At 46.7% G+C, this 12,875-nt stretch overlaps 1 protein-coding gene across 1 annotated transcript; it reads right to left on the bottom strand.

Moving 5' to 3' along the window:
* Window positions 1-460: 460 nt before the first annotated feature.
* LOC138585003 (calmodulin-1) lies at window positions 461-12,735 on the bottom strand. The gene is made up of 6 exons (XM_069657216.1): window positions 12,628-12,735; window positions 7,857-7,887; window positions 6,936-7,079; window positions 2,679-2,785; window positions 2,215-2,350; window positions 461-1,540 (listed from the first exon to the last, which is right to left on the bottom strand). Exons 1-6 carry the CDS (start codon window positions 12,628-12,630, stop codon window positions 1,512-1,514), a joined length of 450 nt encoding a protein of 149 aa, XP_069513317.1. The 5' UTR covers window positions 12,631-12,735; the 3' UTR covers window positions 461-1,511.
* Window positions 12,736-12,875: the final 140 nt, after the last annotated feature.

Here is a 12,875-nt window from a genome sequence, read left to right as displayed (position 1 = left end):
GTAGTGTTGTGGCCTGGTTTGCCTTACTAGGACAAGCCAACATGGAGTCATCAGCAGAAGCAGGAGGGTTTATTCAAACTCCCACTTGCCTTTTCAAAAACCCCCAACATCCCAGTTACAGCATGTTCCTGTTGCCTGGCAACCGGCTGGGTCTTGAGAGAGAAAAGAGGCGTCATAGATGTGTATGTATATCCAAGGCTGAGCGCAAGAGCAAACACTCTCTGCTGCCTCTCCCTCCCCAGTGAGCAGCTCACTCTCTCCGCAGCCTCTCTGCCGTGTAATGGAGCACCTCTGTCCTGCCTCTGCTCAGCACCACCCAATGACACCGCACATGGAGAGAACGGGGCTTTCAATCATTTATTATTGACACATTTCTCTCGTTGGAAACGTACAGACTTGTTATACCGTCTTTATAGTTCATTGTAACAATCAAGCATGACAAAAATGACATAAGACATGATAAAGTTCATGGTCTTTTATTTGAAAAAAAAAATAAAGACTAGCATGTACAACTTGGAATGAATGTAAACTGAACTCAGATGAACAGTTGCGAAGCAGGTGCACTGACACTCCTAACAGCACGCGCTGCGAACACAGTACACCCCTCACTATGCTCGAGTCTGAGTCGAGAAACAGAAGAAGAAAAAGAAAAAGTGAAGGCCAGTGATTCTCTCTTGCAAGAAAAGAGGACAGACACTCCATCTCAGCAAAAAAAAAAGAAAAGAAAAAGAAAAAAAATAGAAAGCTCACCGTAAGACTCTTTATGTCCCCCCTCCTTTAAAGGGCAGGACGCACAACTACTAAGATGGCTGTCCAAATAACATAACAAAAACAAAAAGAACATGCCAAACATTTGAAAATGTATTTTTTGTACATTGTTTTTTCTCGTTTTATCTAGCATACAATTAAGTCCCATTCCACTTTAACGCTTGAGTTAGAACCTGGTATATTCTCTCATCTTAACAGTACAGGGTTCCTCTCCAAATACAAAAAAACTGTACCAAACCAACAAGAGGACAGCTTATAGTGGAATCAGCACGCTCTGGTAGCCCGGAGGAGGGATGGGGGGGCGGGGGGTTAGTGCTCCGGTCTCAAGCTGCATGCATGAAGAACAGAAAACAGAGAGAGAAAGAAGAGATGGCCAGCCCAGACATTTACCACTAGCAAATGGAACTGGAAGGAGTTCGCCAAATGCTTTAGCTTTAGTCTGAAGGTAGTAGTTACAGGGTTTGTTGTTATTATTTTTACTTGTTAAGTACTGATGCTAAACTGATCTCCGGGGGGAGGGGACAGGATCACTAACCATCATTTTCATGCAGATATTTTTTGTATATTTTTATATTTTTCCTGTGTGGACAGAAGGATATTTTATTTCAACATTCAATTATTTTCTATACAGAAACAGTATGAATAAATGAACATTTTTTTTTCCAAGAGGTAAGTAAAACATTTTGATTTTTTTTTTTCTTTTTTTTTTCTTCTAAGAGGGGACAGGACGGGGCAGGCAAGCTTCACTTTGCGGTCATCATCTGTACAAACTCTGCGGAGAGACAAGGAGAGAGGACAAGAGACAATAAGGACATCAGGTTCGTGGGCTTTGGCTCAGCCTGTTGCCAGCGAGCGCACTCACCTGCTAAATTGTTAAATGCTTTATTAATTTTTTAATCAAGTTGAGCGGGTTCAGAACACACATCCTAATTAGTGTCCCATTTCCAAACGGCTTCCATGTTCATCTCATTAAACCCATTTGATTAAAAAGCGCTTGCGTTGTGCTTACAGTTGCCGATACGTGCGCTCATCCATTATGAAGCGTATATAAATAAAATAAGGCTACTGTCTGTAGAGTACACATTCTGTCTGTTGTAACAATGGGAGTGTAGAAGTAGGACACTTTTCAGCCAGGACTTATGGACTGTTCATAATATATCAACACCCTCCTAGAAAATGAGCGCGGTCTCTCGTGTAATGTGCCGAGGGACCGACAGTAGGGGAGGGGTGCAGAGAGAGGAAGAGAGGCAGTAAGAACTAAAGAGTGGAAAGGCTTCTGGCACACTGATGATGATTCAGAAGGAAGGCTTTCTCCTATCTGTGTTTCAGCATCTATACCCCCTATCTAATAACTTATATTATGTGTGGCTGGCTTGTCTCACAGCCTTCCTCAGAGAAATAAAAACCTAGAAACTAAAGCTATTTGTGCACCGTAATATCTGTTACCTTCGTAGTTGACCTGTCCGTCTCCGTCAATGTCTGCTTCTCTGATCATCTCGTCCACCTCCTCGTCCGTTAGCTTCTCTCCCAGGTTCGTCATGACGTGACGGAGCTCTGCAGCGCTGATGTAGCCGTTTCCGTCCTGGAAACATGCAGCGTGGGATCAAATGTGTGACATCCCACAGGCTTCTAAAATTCCCACCAGCTCGATTAATGAGCAGACATGTTGAGCAAGGTGTTAAGCGTGGAGGAAGTCCAAACTGATGACTTTTATTTCATTAGGTAAACTTTACTCATTACAAAGACCGACCTGGCAAAACTTAAGCTTTATTATCTAACCTGTGAGTCATCGCGCTTATTTATAAAGATCGTCAGATGACTTCACTTCTTGCTCCTCTTTAAATAAGCATGAAACTTAAACTTGCCGAACATGGAAAAACTTCTTCTGCTTTTACTCATCTCTTATTTACCTTGTCGAATACCCGGAAAGCCTCGCGGATCTCCTCCTCGCTGTCTGTGTCCTTCATTTTTCTGGCCATCATGGTCAGGAACTCCGGGAAGTCGATGGTTCCATTACCTGGAATGGGTGATCAATGAGGCACACATTCAATCAGCAAAAATTGCAATTACTTAAAAGCAAACTCAGATAAGCAGAGAAAATATAAGCCAGCATTTAGCTGATGAAATGCACCCGACTGAAAATATTAGTCCTCTGTTGTTCCGCGCGTGTGACAGTTTGCATTATCCTACCAGTCTGAACTTCAGATACATTTCTGGCAGCGACGGCGCAACATCAGACATGAGTAATCGCAGGGAGCCGAGCAATCCTCAAATCGTTTTAGTACACCTTCCTTCCAGTGATAAACACCGCTACCGCAGGCTGAGAGAAGGAGGGGGATCTACGCGTGTGTGTGTGTGTGTGTGTGTGTGTGTGTGTGTGTTTCCCTTTCTTCCTCAGGGAAGCCCTGGGAAGATGTTGCGTATTTTATACACAGCGCAGCAGGAACGCAGGGGGGAACACGTGGCCAGTCATCCATAATGTAGACATATAGTATACTGTGCAGCATAGCCTTCAAAGAGCCTGGATAAATCAAAGGCAGTGCGGCTGTCAGAAACCCCAGCTGGAGGGGAAGGGGACACGACGAGAGGAGGGCGGGGAGCTTCGATCCAGATGTTTAATATCCACATTTATCAATCCCAAAGTCTCTTTTTCATCCCTTTTAAAATCCTGAAATTTCAAATGTTCGCGGGTCGTAAGGGAACCGCTGGTTTGGTTTTTATGGTGGTGCTAATGGCAGCTGCTGTGCTGGTGGCGCATGTATGCGTGCAACAGGATCAATATCATGTTGCCGTTGTCAAGACAGGATTAGCAGAGGATCAGACCCTCCTGACAGGGGAAGGATCTATGAGGAGCTCAGCGGCTCACCAACTGCGACCACAGGAGGGAGGCTGGGAGCGTCGGCGGTGAATCGAACGGGCTGTGGAAAAGACTTTTGTGCGGACCTGGAGATTTCGGGAGATTGGCGGCGACTTATAATTGAAAACTGACAACGACAACAAAATAGTCAGGGGATTGAAGTGAAGGTCAGGGACACCGAGGGTAAAGTACCCAGGAGGATTAGCCATGGGGTGGGACAGTTGGGGCGGGGGAGATTGTACGCAGATTAACCAATGACAGAGCACGCCTCGGAGAGCGAGATAAAGAGAGAATAAGAGAACGGAGAGGCAGAGTGAATGTGTGTGTGTGTGTGTTTGTGGAACGAAAAAGGGATGCAGTAATGTGATGGGGCAGATGGTGATCTCATGGCCGGGGGTAACAATCTAAGGACCTGTTATCTAACACACAGAGACAGCCGGCAGCACCGAGGGAACACATGCCGCCACTGGGGGTTGGGATGGAGGCTGTGGAGGGGGTTAGGTGCTGTCCCAGAACTGCAACTGGAAAACCATCATCTGGAGGAGGACGGGGGGGGGAGGAAGGGGAGGGGGCAATGACTAGAGAAGCAATGCAGCCCTCGAGTTATATCTGCTCAAGTGCACCTCGAGCCAGCTGCTGCAGCGGAGGGAGGGAGGGAAGCAAGGAGGGATGAAGATCGGAAGGAAGGCAGGCGGGAAGAGAGAAAATGGTGGGAGGGAGAGAGAGAGAAAATAGAGAGGGAGGGAGGGAGGGAGGGAGTGGGCGGCAGAGAGGGAGATGGAGATGAGGGAGATGTGAAGAGGAGAGAATATAAGGAGTGAACCGAGTGGGAGATGGTGCGATTACACATAAGAGGTGCTGACGCAAACTATAGAAGGCTGAGGCATCTCAGCGCACTCGCGTGTGTGGTCATCGTTTTTCCCTGCATCATAAAGCCAACTTCCCTTCCCTGAGATAAGAAGGCAGGCTGCTGTGTTGTGTAATGACGGCGAGCGGTGTGCTGGGACCAAAGCTAATATGTTTGTCATACAGTTCTTTCATGCGTAATTAAAAAGCTTAATCTTGTGTCAAAGATGATGTAACGTCTTTTACATATCGTAGCCTCGCAGGGTCGTTACGCGCCGGGATTATTAAAGCTCCTGTGTCATTTCAAACAGGTGCGGTTGGCTCGTTCGCCCCGTCTGTGAGGCTGTAGGATAAACAGCCGCATTTCCATTTCATACTGTAATCACAACTGTTCGTAAACTGCAGCTCGGCTTTTTTACAATCCAATAGCCAGAAGACGTTTCTGTTAACGGCTCTCTTGTCTAGTTAAAGCCGTCCATCCTCTCCTCCATTCATCGTAATTCTTTGCCACGGCCTCCTTGTTTGGTAAATAAAGCTGATTTTCAATGGGCCGGCTGACATCCCATGGCTGCCGATGTGGGTACTGGATGTGCAGAGCGCAGAGAGGCCTTATGTAACCACTTTTATTTTCCATTACTAGCTTCATTGCTGTCTGACCTAGATTGCATCAGCCAAGGGAGGCAGAGGCAGAACAAGGGGATGTTAGTGATGGTGTGTGTGCGTATGTGTGCGCTCGCTCTTGGGTGTAACGGAGGGGGGAGGGCTCTGAGGATGGTGGGAGGACGTTTCAATAAAGGGAGTGCGGTGCAATTGATTTCTCCTGATCAATGCGGTCCCATTTACAAAATCCTATAAGCTGACAGAGCAGCAGTGGGGTAAAAGCCTCACTGACAGCTCACATCCTCCACTACACCGCCCAAGGACGGCCAGCTGTGGAGCTACTGGCCAACTTCTCTCTCTCTCTCTCTCTCTCTCTATCTATCTTTCTGTCCCTCTTTCTCTCTGCCGCTGCTTTGGGAGACACTGCAGGGGAGGATAAAGACTCGTTGAACCTCTGTCTGAATTGTGGCACCCAGCACGGGGCGCTAACACTGACAGTCTTTTGACACTTGGCCTGCTCCACTCTCCAGCACTGAAAGCACCTCCCGCGCTCTCGCATTGTCAACCGCGATGGAGCCGAACACGCAGTGACTAAACTGCTGACACAGAGGGACACGTCATCTGAAAATAAAGCCGGCCGGACAGTTGGCTCGGACAGTTGGTTGACAGTTGGTAGAAAAAGGGAGGGAGGTGGGCAACCACACCACGGATGTCTTCGGAGATGGGGCAGTAATGGACGCTCTATATAATCCCAGATGAGGTTTTATCACAGTCATGCAACAGAACGGTGATAGGAAGTTATGAAATGATTCCCCCAAAATGTTTTTGCAGACATTTGCAAGTCATTTTGCTGATTAAAAATGGGGGTGTGAGCAGGAAGGGATTAGTTTAATTGCTGAAAGGAGAGGAACTGTATGACCTTATTAACCTAAATATTAAAACGCCTCCTTCTCCCTTATGTTGGACTTTGTCAAATGTGAGAAAATTAACAAACTTTAATTAATTTCCCCAATAAATTAAGCCAGAAGTGGACACATATGGGAAATATATCTCAGAATAGAATCCAGCGGTCTTTGTAATGCAAGACATTTTTATCTCCCAGTAATGATTGAGCCTCCTCCTCTGTTTAGGATTTAGCGGTAATAATGTGTGATCAGTCCCATCTAAAGAATTAACATGTCTGTAATGTGAAATGCATTGTTTTAAACTGTATGTTTATGGAACAAAGGTACTTCAAAATATCTTTTCATTGTGGACCAATCAAGAGAAATGTAGCATCTCTATTTTCTTATTTAGCACCTGATACGACCTCTTTAAGATCCCACCAAAATTAGCACGTTGACGCAGTTATTTCAGACCCGGGAAGACCCGCTAATAAATGACGATTGTCTCTTTATAGTATACTCCTTTTGACGTCTTTTCTGCTGCGTCACCGTCTGACATCACAAACACGCCGGAAACAGGGTTAGTAAACAACAGTACGCACAAAGCACTTACATGGAGCAGCACGGAGGCCAGTGGAGATGTTACGGTGGTCTTAACCGTATCTATTACTCATTCAGTCTATTTATCAAACTATCAAAATCAGATTTGGAATGATGCCTGAGTGCTGCTTGGACGGAGACGGGTGCAACTTGTAGGCCTTGTCGGCCCGGGTTTTGTGCTCCCATCATTGCCGATCGGAGCTAAAGCGATAATTAATTTGACCCGGGTCTGAATGCTGATTGTTTCCTTTCCCACTAAGCAAAAAAGCCGGGTGTAAGCAGGTTTTTTGACCACTGGGAAAGGGGTTAGACATTACTTAAACATCAGCAGCGAGCAACTCGCAGTTATTTTCATGGATAAATCCAGTTTGTATACTGACCGTCAGCGTCCACCTCGTTGATCATGTCCTGCAGTTCGGCCTCTGTGGGATTCTGGCCCAGCGACCTCATGACGGTGCCGAGCTCTTTGGTGGTGATGGTGCCGTCACCATCCTTGTCGAATAAGGAGAAAGCCTCCTTGAACTCTGCGGGGGCGGAGGGAAGAGTCGGAGGTTAGATCACTGTCTCTACTTGCAGTTACAGAACTGGTTTATGTTAGGGCCCTGCAGTCAGGTTATGAAGGTTAATCCCTCCCTTGTAACTACACAGGCTGTGATGTTAACTAAGTTCAGGCTTGTCTGTATGGTGGTAGTATTGAACGACGTTGTGCTGAGCACTGAAACCACACAGGGATCTTATCTCTTAACTGTGCTGAACAAAAAGAAAAAAAGTTCAGAGGTCTGACTGCTCAACTTCTGCACAAGTTTTATCTTTATGCGAGCAGGAAACTACGGGCCATAAAAACACATCGAGGGAACTGCAGACAACAGTTAGCTTTAGCCTTGGAGCCTTAGCACAAGCTAATTAGCCACTGAGGGGGCTTGACTGGGAAGAAACTGTCTAGCCTCCAGTTTTAGTACAAAGGACATATCATTTATTATTAATGAACATCAAGGCGCTGAGGTGATTGAATCTTGCCTGGAAAACTGTCTATTCACTGTGGCTTCACGGCTCTTATTCCTGAGTCATGGCATGCTGTAAAACTTCTTCCTGTTCATTCTTAGAAGCTAATGATCTACCAAGGGAGTGCCAGCTCATTCAATGTTCAGATTCATTTCATGTTCTCCAGCAGTGACGTGAAAGCAACCGCAGCGGCTCATGAGATAAACTCGTGAAATGGTGTTACTTCATTGAATAACACAGCGGCCGGTAAATACGTAGAGAGAAAGGACTGTGAGGGATAAAAATGTTTCTGTTCCTACCTGCGATCTGCTCCTCTGTTAGTTGGTCAGCCTGTGGTTGGAAAAAAAGAGAAGGGCGGAGAGAGTTACAAACAATGAAGTTACTCAACAAGGCCCTGATTTTACATAGCAATCTGTTCCGTCATTACATTCCTCGTCATCCCCACACACACGGCTCAACACTGGCCGCAGTGTTCAGGGGGTCTGCGTGAGGCCATCGCCAGCGGCCTCTGCAAGAATCTGCTCTCGGGGCTGCCAAGAAATACCAATGATGATACTACAAATGAACTGTTAGCCCCATTAGCTAGCAAACGATGCATAGGGGATGTGTATGAACCGGATTGAGGAGTACAGTTCTTTTCTAAAAGGCATTTTGTTACGTCCCGGTAATAGTTTAATACCAATTGGGGGCATTAAATTGAAACTGAAACCAGGTTATCCAACACACACGAATAGCAGTTGCTTGTCAAGATGTTTTTTAAAGGTGTATTTGTTCAATAGACTGCTAGAAAGCCACCACATAATCCCTACAAAGTAACCGCACAGCTTTAAATTTCCAGCTGATGGGCATCTCCATGGGGTTGACTCTCACCATGCTAGGCTACACCCTGGTGGTCCACACAAGAGGGACTGCCGGGCAACAAGATAGTGTAATAAAATGGATGAAGTGCTGTCTCCAGACCAGGAGCAAATGTTTAGGCGGGGTTGTTTCAGGACACAGCAGCATGGGAGTGTTTTCCACGGTCCTACCAGGACAGGAAAAATGGCCTGCTGGGTTGGCGCGCTCCGGTTCCCCCTCCCAGCCTGTTCCCTTTCGCTAGCTCGAGCTCGGCTCTAATGGCTGATAGTGACTCACACATGCTTTAAATGGTGAGCGTGCATCCACTGCCAGGCCTTTTACATGGATGGATCAGGCTTCTTTGTGTAACAGCCACTGATTTCAAACAAACACCCTCAGCAGTAAAAGTGTGAATACAGAGCTTGTGGTGCAAATAACACCCACGGTAGCTCTCCCATCCCCGCTTGAGAAGAGAACAAAGTTTTTTTTTTATCTTTATTGTTAGCAGGCCACACTGACATCATTGTGTTTAGCAGCAAAGAAGGAGCACACACATACAGACGTGCACATACGCAGGCATGTGTGCACTTGCAAACACGCAGTCCCACTTAATGGCATTCCTTCTCGACACCAATACTTTCCGTTCCCATGTTTCCTGTGAATTAGTCAGAGCAGCCAGTTCTGCCTCAAAGCAAATTCCTGCAGCCCGTCGGTGTGTTTATGTGTTTGTATAAGCAATCTAAATTTGAGCACAGCCAAGCAAATCCGAGCCTCGGTAAGTACACGTTTAGAGGAGCGGGTACTTTATGTTGTTAACAAAGTCAGCAAATCGAATCTGACTTGATTTGGTTAGGCTGGATAAGATTTAGCAGATCACCTCATGACACATTGCTACCTGACCTTTAACTTTTTCAAAAACACAAGGCCTCTCCTCATGGCTCGAGTAGCAGCAGCAGCAGCAGCAGGGTGGATTGATTTAGCCGGCGAAGGGCTGCATGGACAACTTCAGCAGCGCTCATGCGATTAGCTGACGTGATTCAATAACCTTGCTCCGCACACACAACAGCGCGCGCTTTTCTTCTCCATCCCTCTCTGCAGCCTCTTCCTGTCTCCGTTTCCATCTGTGAGAAATGTCAAGAAACAAAACAGCCCTGCCGACGCTAACATGCCGCCCAGCTCGGCCAATTTTACTCGGTCCCGTCTGTTTTCCGGAGCCATCCTCCCCTGTATGTGTCACCCGTCATGTTTTTTCCTTGTGTTAATTTCTCTGTTGCTCGTATCTCTCCCTCTTTTCAAGATGTGATGTGTAGCTGTATCTTTGCTGTCCCCCTGCTGTCTCCCTAAGTGGACTGGGTGTGGGGTTTGGTGACTCAGTGCTATGAAACCTCCCCTGGCTTAAGCCCAAGCTGTTGGGGCCTCATGGTGCTGCTGCACCACCAGGCCCACTACCAGCCCATCCCTTCCTTCTCTCCTTTTTTTCCCTCCTTCTTCTTTCCCCAACACTTGAACTCAAGCCAATAGCAACAACTCCTCCTTCTCCAGACCTTTCCCCTCTCTCTGTGCGCTCTCTATATGCCACATACTGTCAGGAGGAAACTCCCTGTGATTCACCATCCACAGTGTCTTATGGACAGGGCTGTTCACTGCCAGGCTTCCTGTCTCAATAACAGCTTGTAGAGGAATAGGAGTGTGTCAGTGTTTGGGGGGGTGTTCGTTGGCACGAGTGGGTCAACCACCCCCACTGTTGCCTGGGCAGCCAGCCCCAGCAATGCTCTCCAAACAGAACTGTGGGGGACAGGAGACAGTTCACTGGGCCAACGTGGAATCAGCCTCAAACAAACACGCTGCATCCTTTCTTGTTCACATGAAAGATGAAAGGGGATGCAAAATGCTATTAAGACCATTAACCAGCAATTTTCTTCTTCTTTAGAAACGCTGTACGCAGGTTTCAACTTGCTGATTACTCACCGCGAAATGCTTTAACATTTCCTAACGCAGCTTCTCTATATTCACCCAGTAAAAGGTGCAAAACCAGCTGTCACTCTGACAGATGGGTGTGACACACACAAGCTCTCACATACACACTTCCATTCACCCTAACCCAAGCACAAACACAAAGAGTCAGTGTGACACACACACTCCCTTTCTATAGGAGCACTGAGCTCCACAGAGCGCTGAACGCCTCTTCTCTTTCAGGCCGGACAAAAGACAGTGAGGCCTCGGGGCCGGGCTGTGTCTGGAGGGGAGGAGGGAGAGAGGGTGGGTGTAAACAACACCAGCCTCCATACACCCCGCGGACAAGGCCGGTCCACCATATGGCCTGGTGGTGGTAGGTGGCTGGGCACTCCTCCGCACCACAGTGAGCACTTTATCGCTCCTAGACATTGGGAACATGGGACATGGCTAGGTGTTGCCGCCAAGCATATAAATTATTCATCATAGCGGATCAGATGTCCTTCGAGTTACTAAACATGCATCAGCAAACAAGAGCGTAACAGGAACAGGATAGGGCCCTAGCATGGTTCCACTACTTATTCGATACTTCCACCTCAATGGGGGAGGCTGTTTCCACTTCAGCGGGCATATTGATGCGGACAAGGGGCTTACGCCTGTGGATTCAACTTTTCAGAGACGCTGATACGCAGGCTAACTCCACAACAATTCTGCTTTACACTCCAATTACGGCGCCGCGTTGCAACGTGAAACTGCATTGCAGCTCGATACCATATATGGGATATTTGATCACAGCAGAGGGGGGGATAAGAGGTCTACAGCTCTACAGCCATTAATGAACTATCAAGCTGGATAATCAATGGAATAGCTTGAAGGCCTCTTTTCTACGTCCAGATCATTTCCACTTTGTGACTTCCCCTTACTTGACGCAGCCAGTGGAGGGGCTCTGTTTCATTAGCCGGCTGCAGATGTCAGTGTGTGCTTTAGTGTGCGTCTCCAACATCTGGTGAAATTGGTTACAAAGGCGTTGTAGTCGCACGTCAATATATTTTGCAAGTCACTACGGCCTCTAGCAGCGTTGTGATTTCTTTTTAAAAAACATTCAAGCTGCAGGGAGGCATGCTAGTGCTGAAAAATTACATTTGGTAATTTGTTGGTTTGAAAAAAAGTCGACTTAACTTCGGAGCTGTTGATGTTTTTTGGTGGCCAGTGCCAGGCAGAGCTTCTTGGACAACTCATATGGGTGCCACATTTGCATAACATCGAAAATTTGCAAAGAGGCAACCAAATCAGCCGACATAACACAAATAGATAACACACAGCCTAAGATAAACCCTCAGGGCCTGCAGTGAAGGCGGAACTGCGTCTGATATCCTTTTTTTTTTCTCTCTCTCTCCCGGTGAAGACCAGGCGATACAAAGCTTTATAACCTTGCAATTACAGAATATGGTCCGTTTCCGTTGCGGAACACTGACGAGATACAACTGTGTCATTCCCCATCAAGGCACGGCTCGACTCGAGCGGCAAGATGGTGCAACGTAGAAAAAGGGGAAGCCAAACGCAGCAGCTCCTTTTCCTCATAACCAGGGGAGCGTCATTCTCGGGTTCACCGCGTTCAAAGTAACATTGTAAAGCGTGTGAATAGCACTCACAGGTAATGGAGGATGACTATTTCTCTAACATGTCTTGAAAACGTTAACTATGATGGTATAATATCAGAGTATACCTCCTCTTATAACGGGAGGCAGGCTTCCCAACACGCCTGCGCTCCAAAGGCGGATTGTAAAATCTACCCTAATGCATTTATGGCTGCAGAATTATGCTGTAATGACCCAGAATAGCTTGTAAGTTATTGCGATACCACTATATTAAGTCCAAAAATTAATTTGATCTGCACTATGCAGCCGTGATTAAGCTACTTGACCCCATACAGCCAAATAGCCAATAAAACTGTATGAATTGCGCAGTTACGAGGAAATACGGTCCCATTTTGAAGGTGAACATAATTTCAGACATAAATCCACAAAGACGAACAAACACACTCCATAATAAGCTTTAAAAGTATCCCATGCATTGGCTACAACATATCAAATGCGCTTTGCGGGCGTTTTCCGTCTCCTCTGCGCATACAGCTCATAAGAGGAATCAATGACTGAAGAGCAAATAGCCTACAGGAACGGAAACACATTAAGCTACACTAGGTTAACACTTATAGTAACCGGGCTTAACTACAATTAAAACGCCTTTTCCCCTTTACGCAGAATGAATGACAATACATACCATGTCGGATGGGTTGTGTGCTTGTTGGTCTGTGGAGGCAGACTAGGAGTGTGGTCGTTCCTTAGATGGAGTTCCACTAGCGGGTTAGGAGTGTGTATATTGGCCGTGGCCAGAATGGGGATTGCCTGTGTATCCCTCCGCCACACTAGCACTGATCACTCACTTCCTTATTTCAATTCAGGGCTGCTGCAGCAGCACAAGCCTCCAGCAGAAGACATGCCAATCACCGGGGCTAAAACGCCTGCAGT

Source organism: Semicossyphus pulcher, unplaced genomic scaffold, assembly GCF_022749685.1.
Source record: "Semicossyphus pulcher isolate SPU_LCO1_2020_fin unplaced genomic scaffold, fSemPul1.0.p SCAF_11, whole genome shotgun sequence".
Classification (NCBI taxonomy): domain Eukaryota; kingdom Metazoa; phylum Chordata; class Actinopteri; order Labriformes; family Labridae; genus Semicossyphus; species Semicossyphus pulcher.
Note: the sequence above shows the minus strand (reverse complement) of the source record. Positions and strands in the feature narration are given on the sequence as shown.

Coding starts and splice junctions, on each gene's coding strand:
- LOC138585003 (XM_069657216.1), bottom strand. Junction 2,786..6,935: donor CAACGAGGTGGACGCTGACG/GTCAGTATACAA, acceptor CACCCATTCCAG/GTAATGGAACCATCGACTTC. Junction 1,541..2,214: donor CGGACAGGTCAACTACGAAG/GTAACAGATATT, acceptor GTCTCTCCGCAG/AGTTTGTACAGATGATGACC.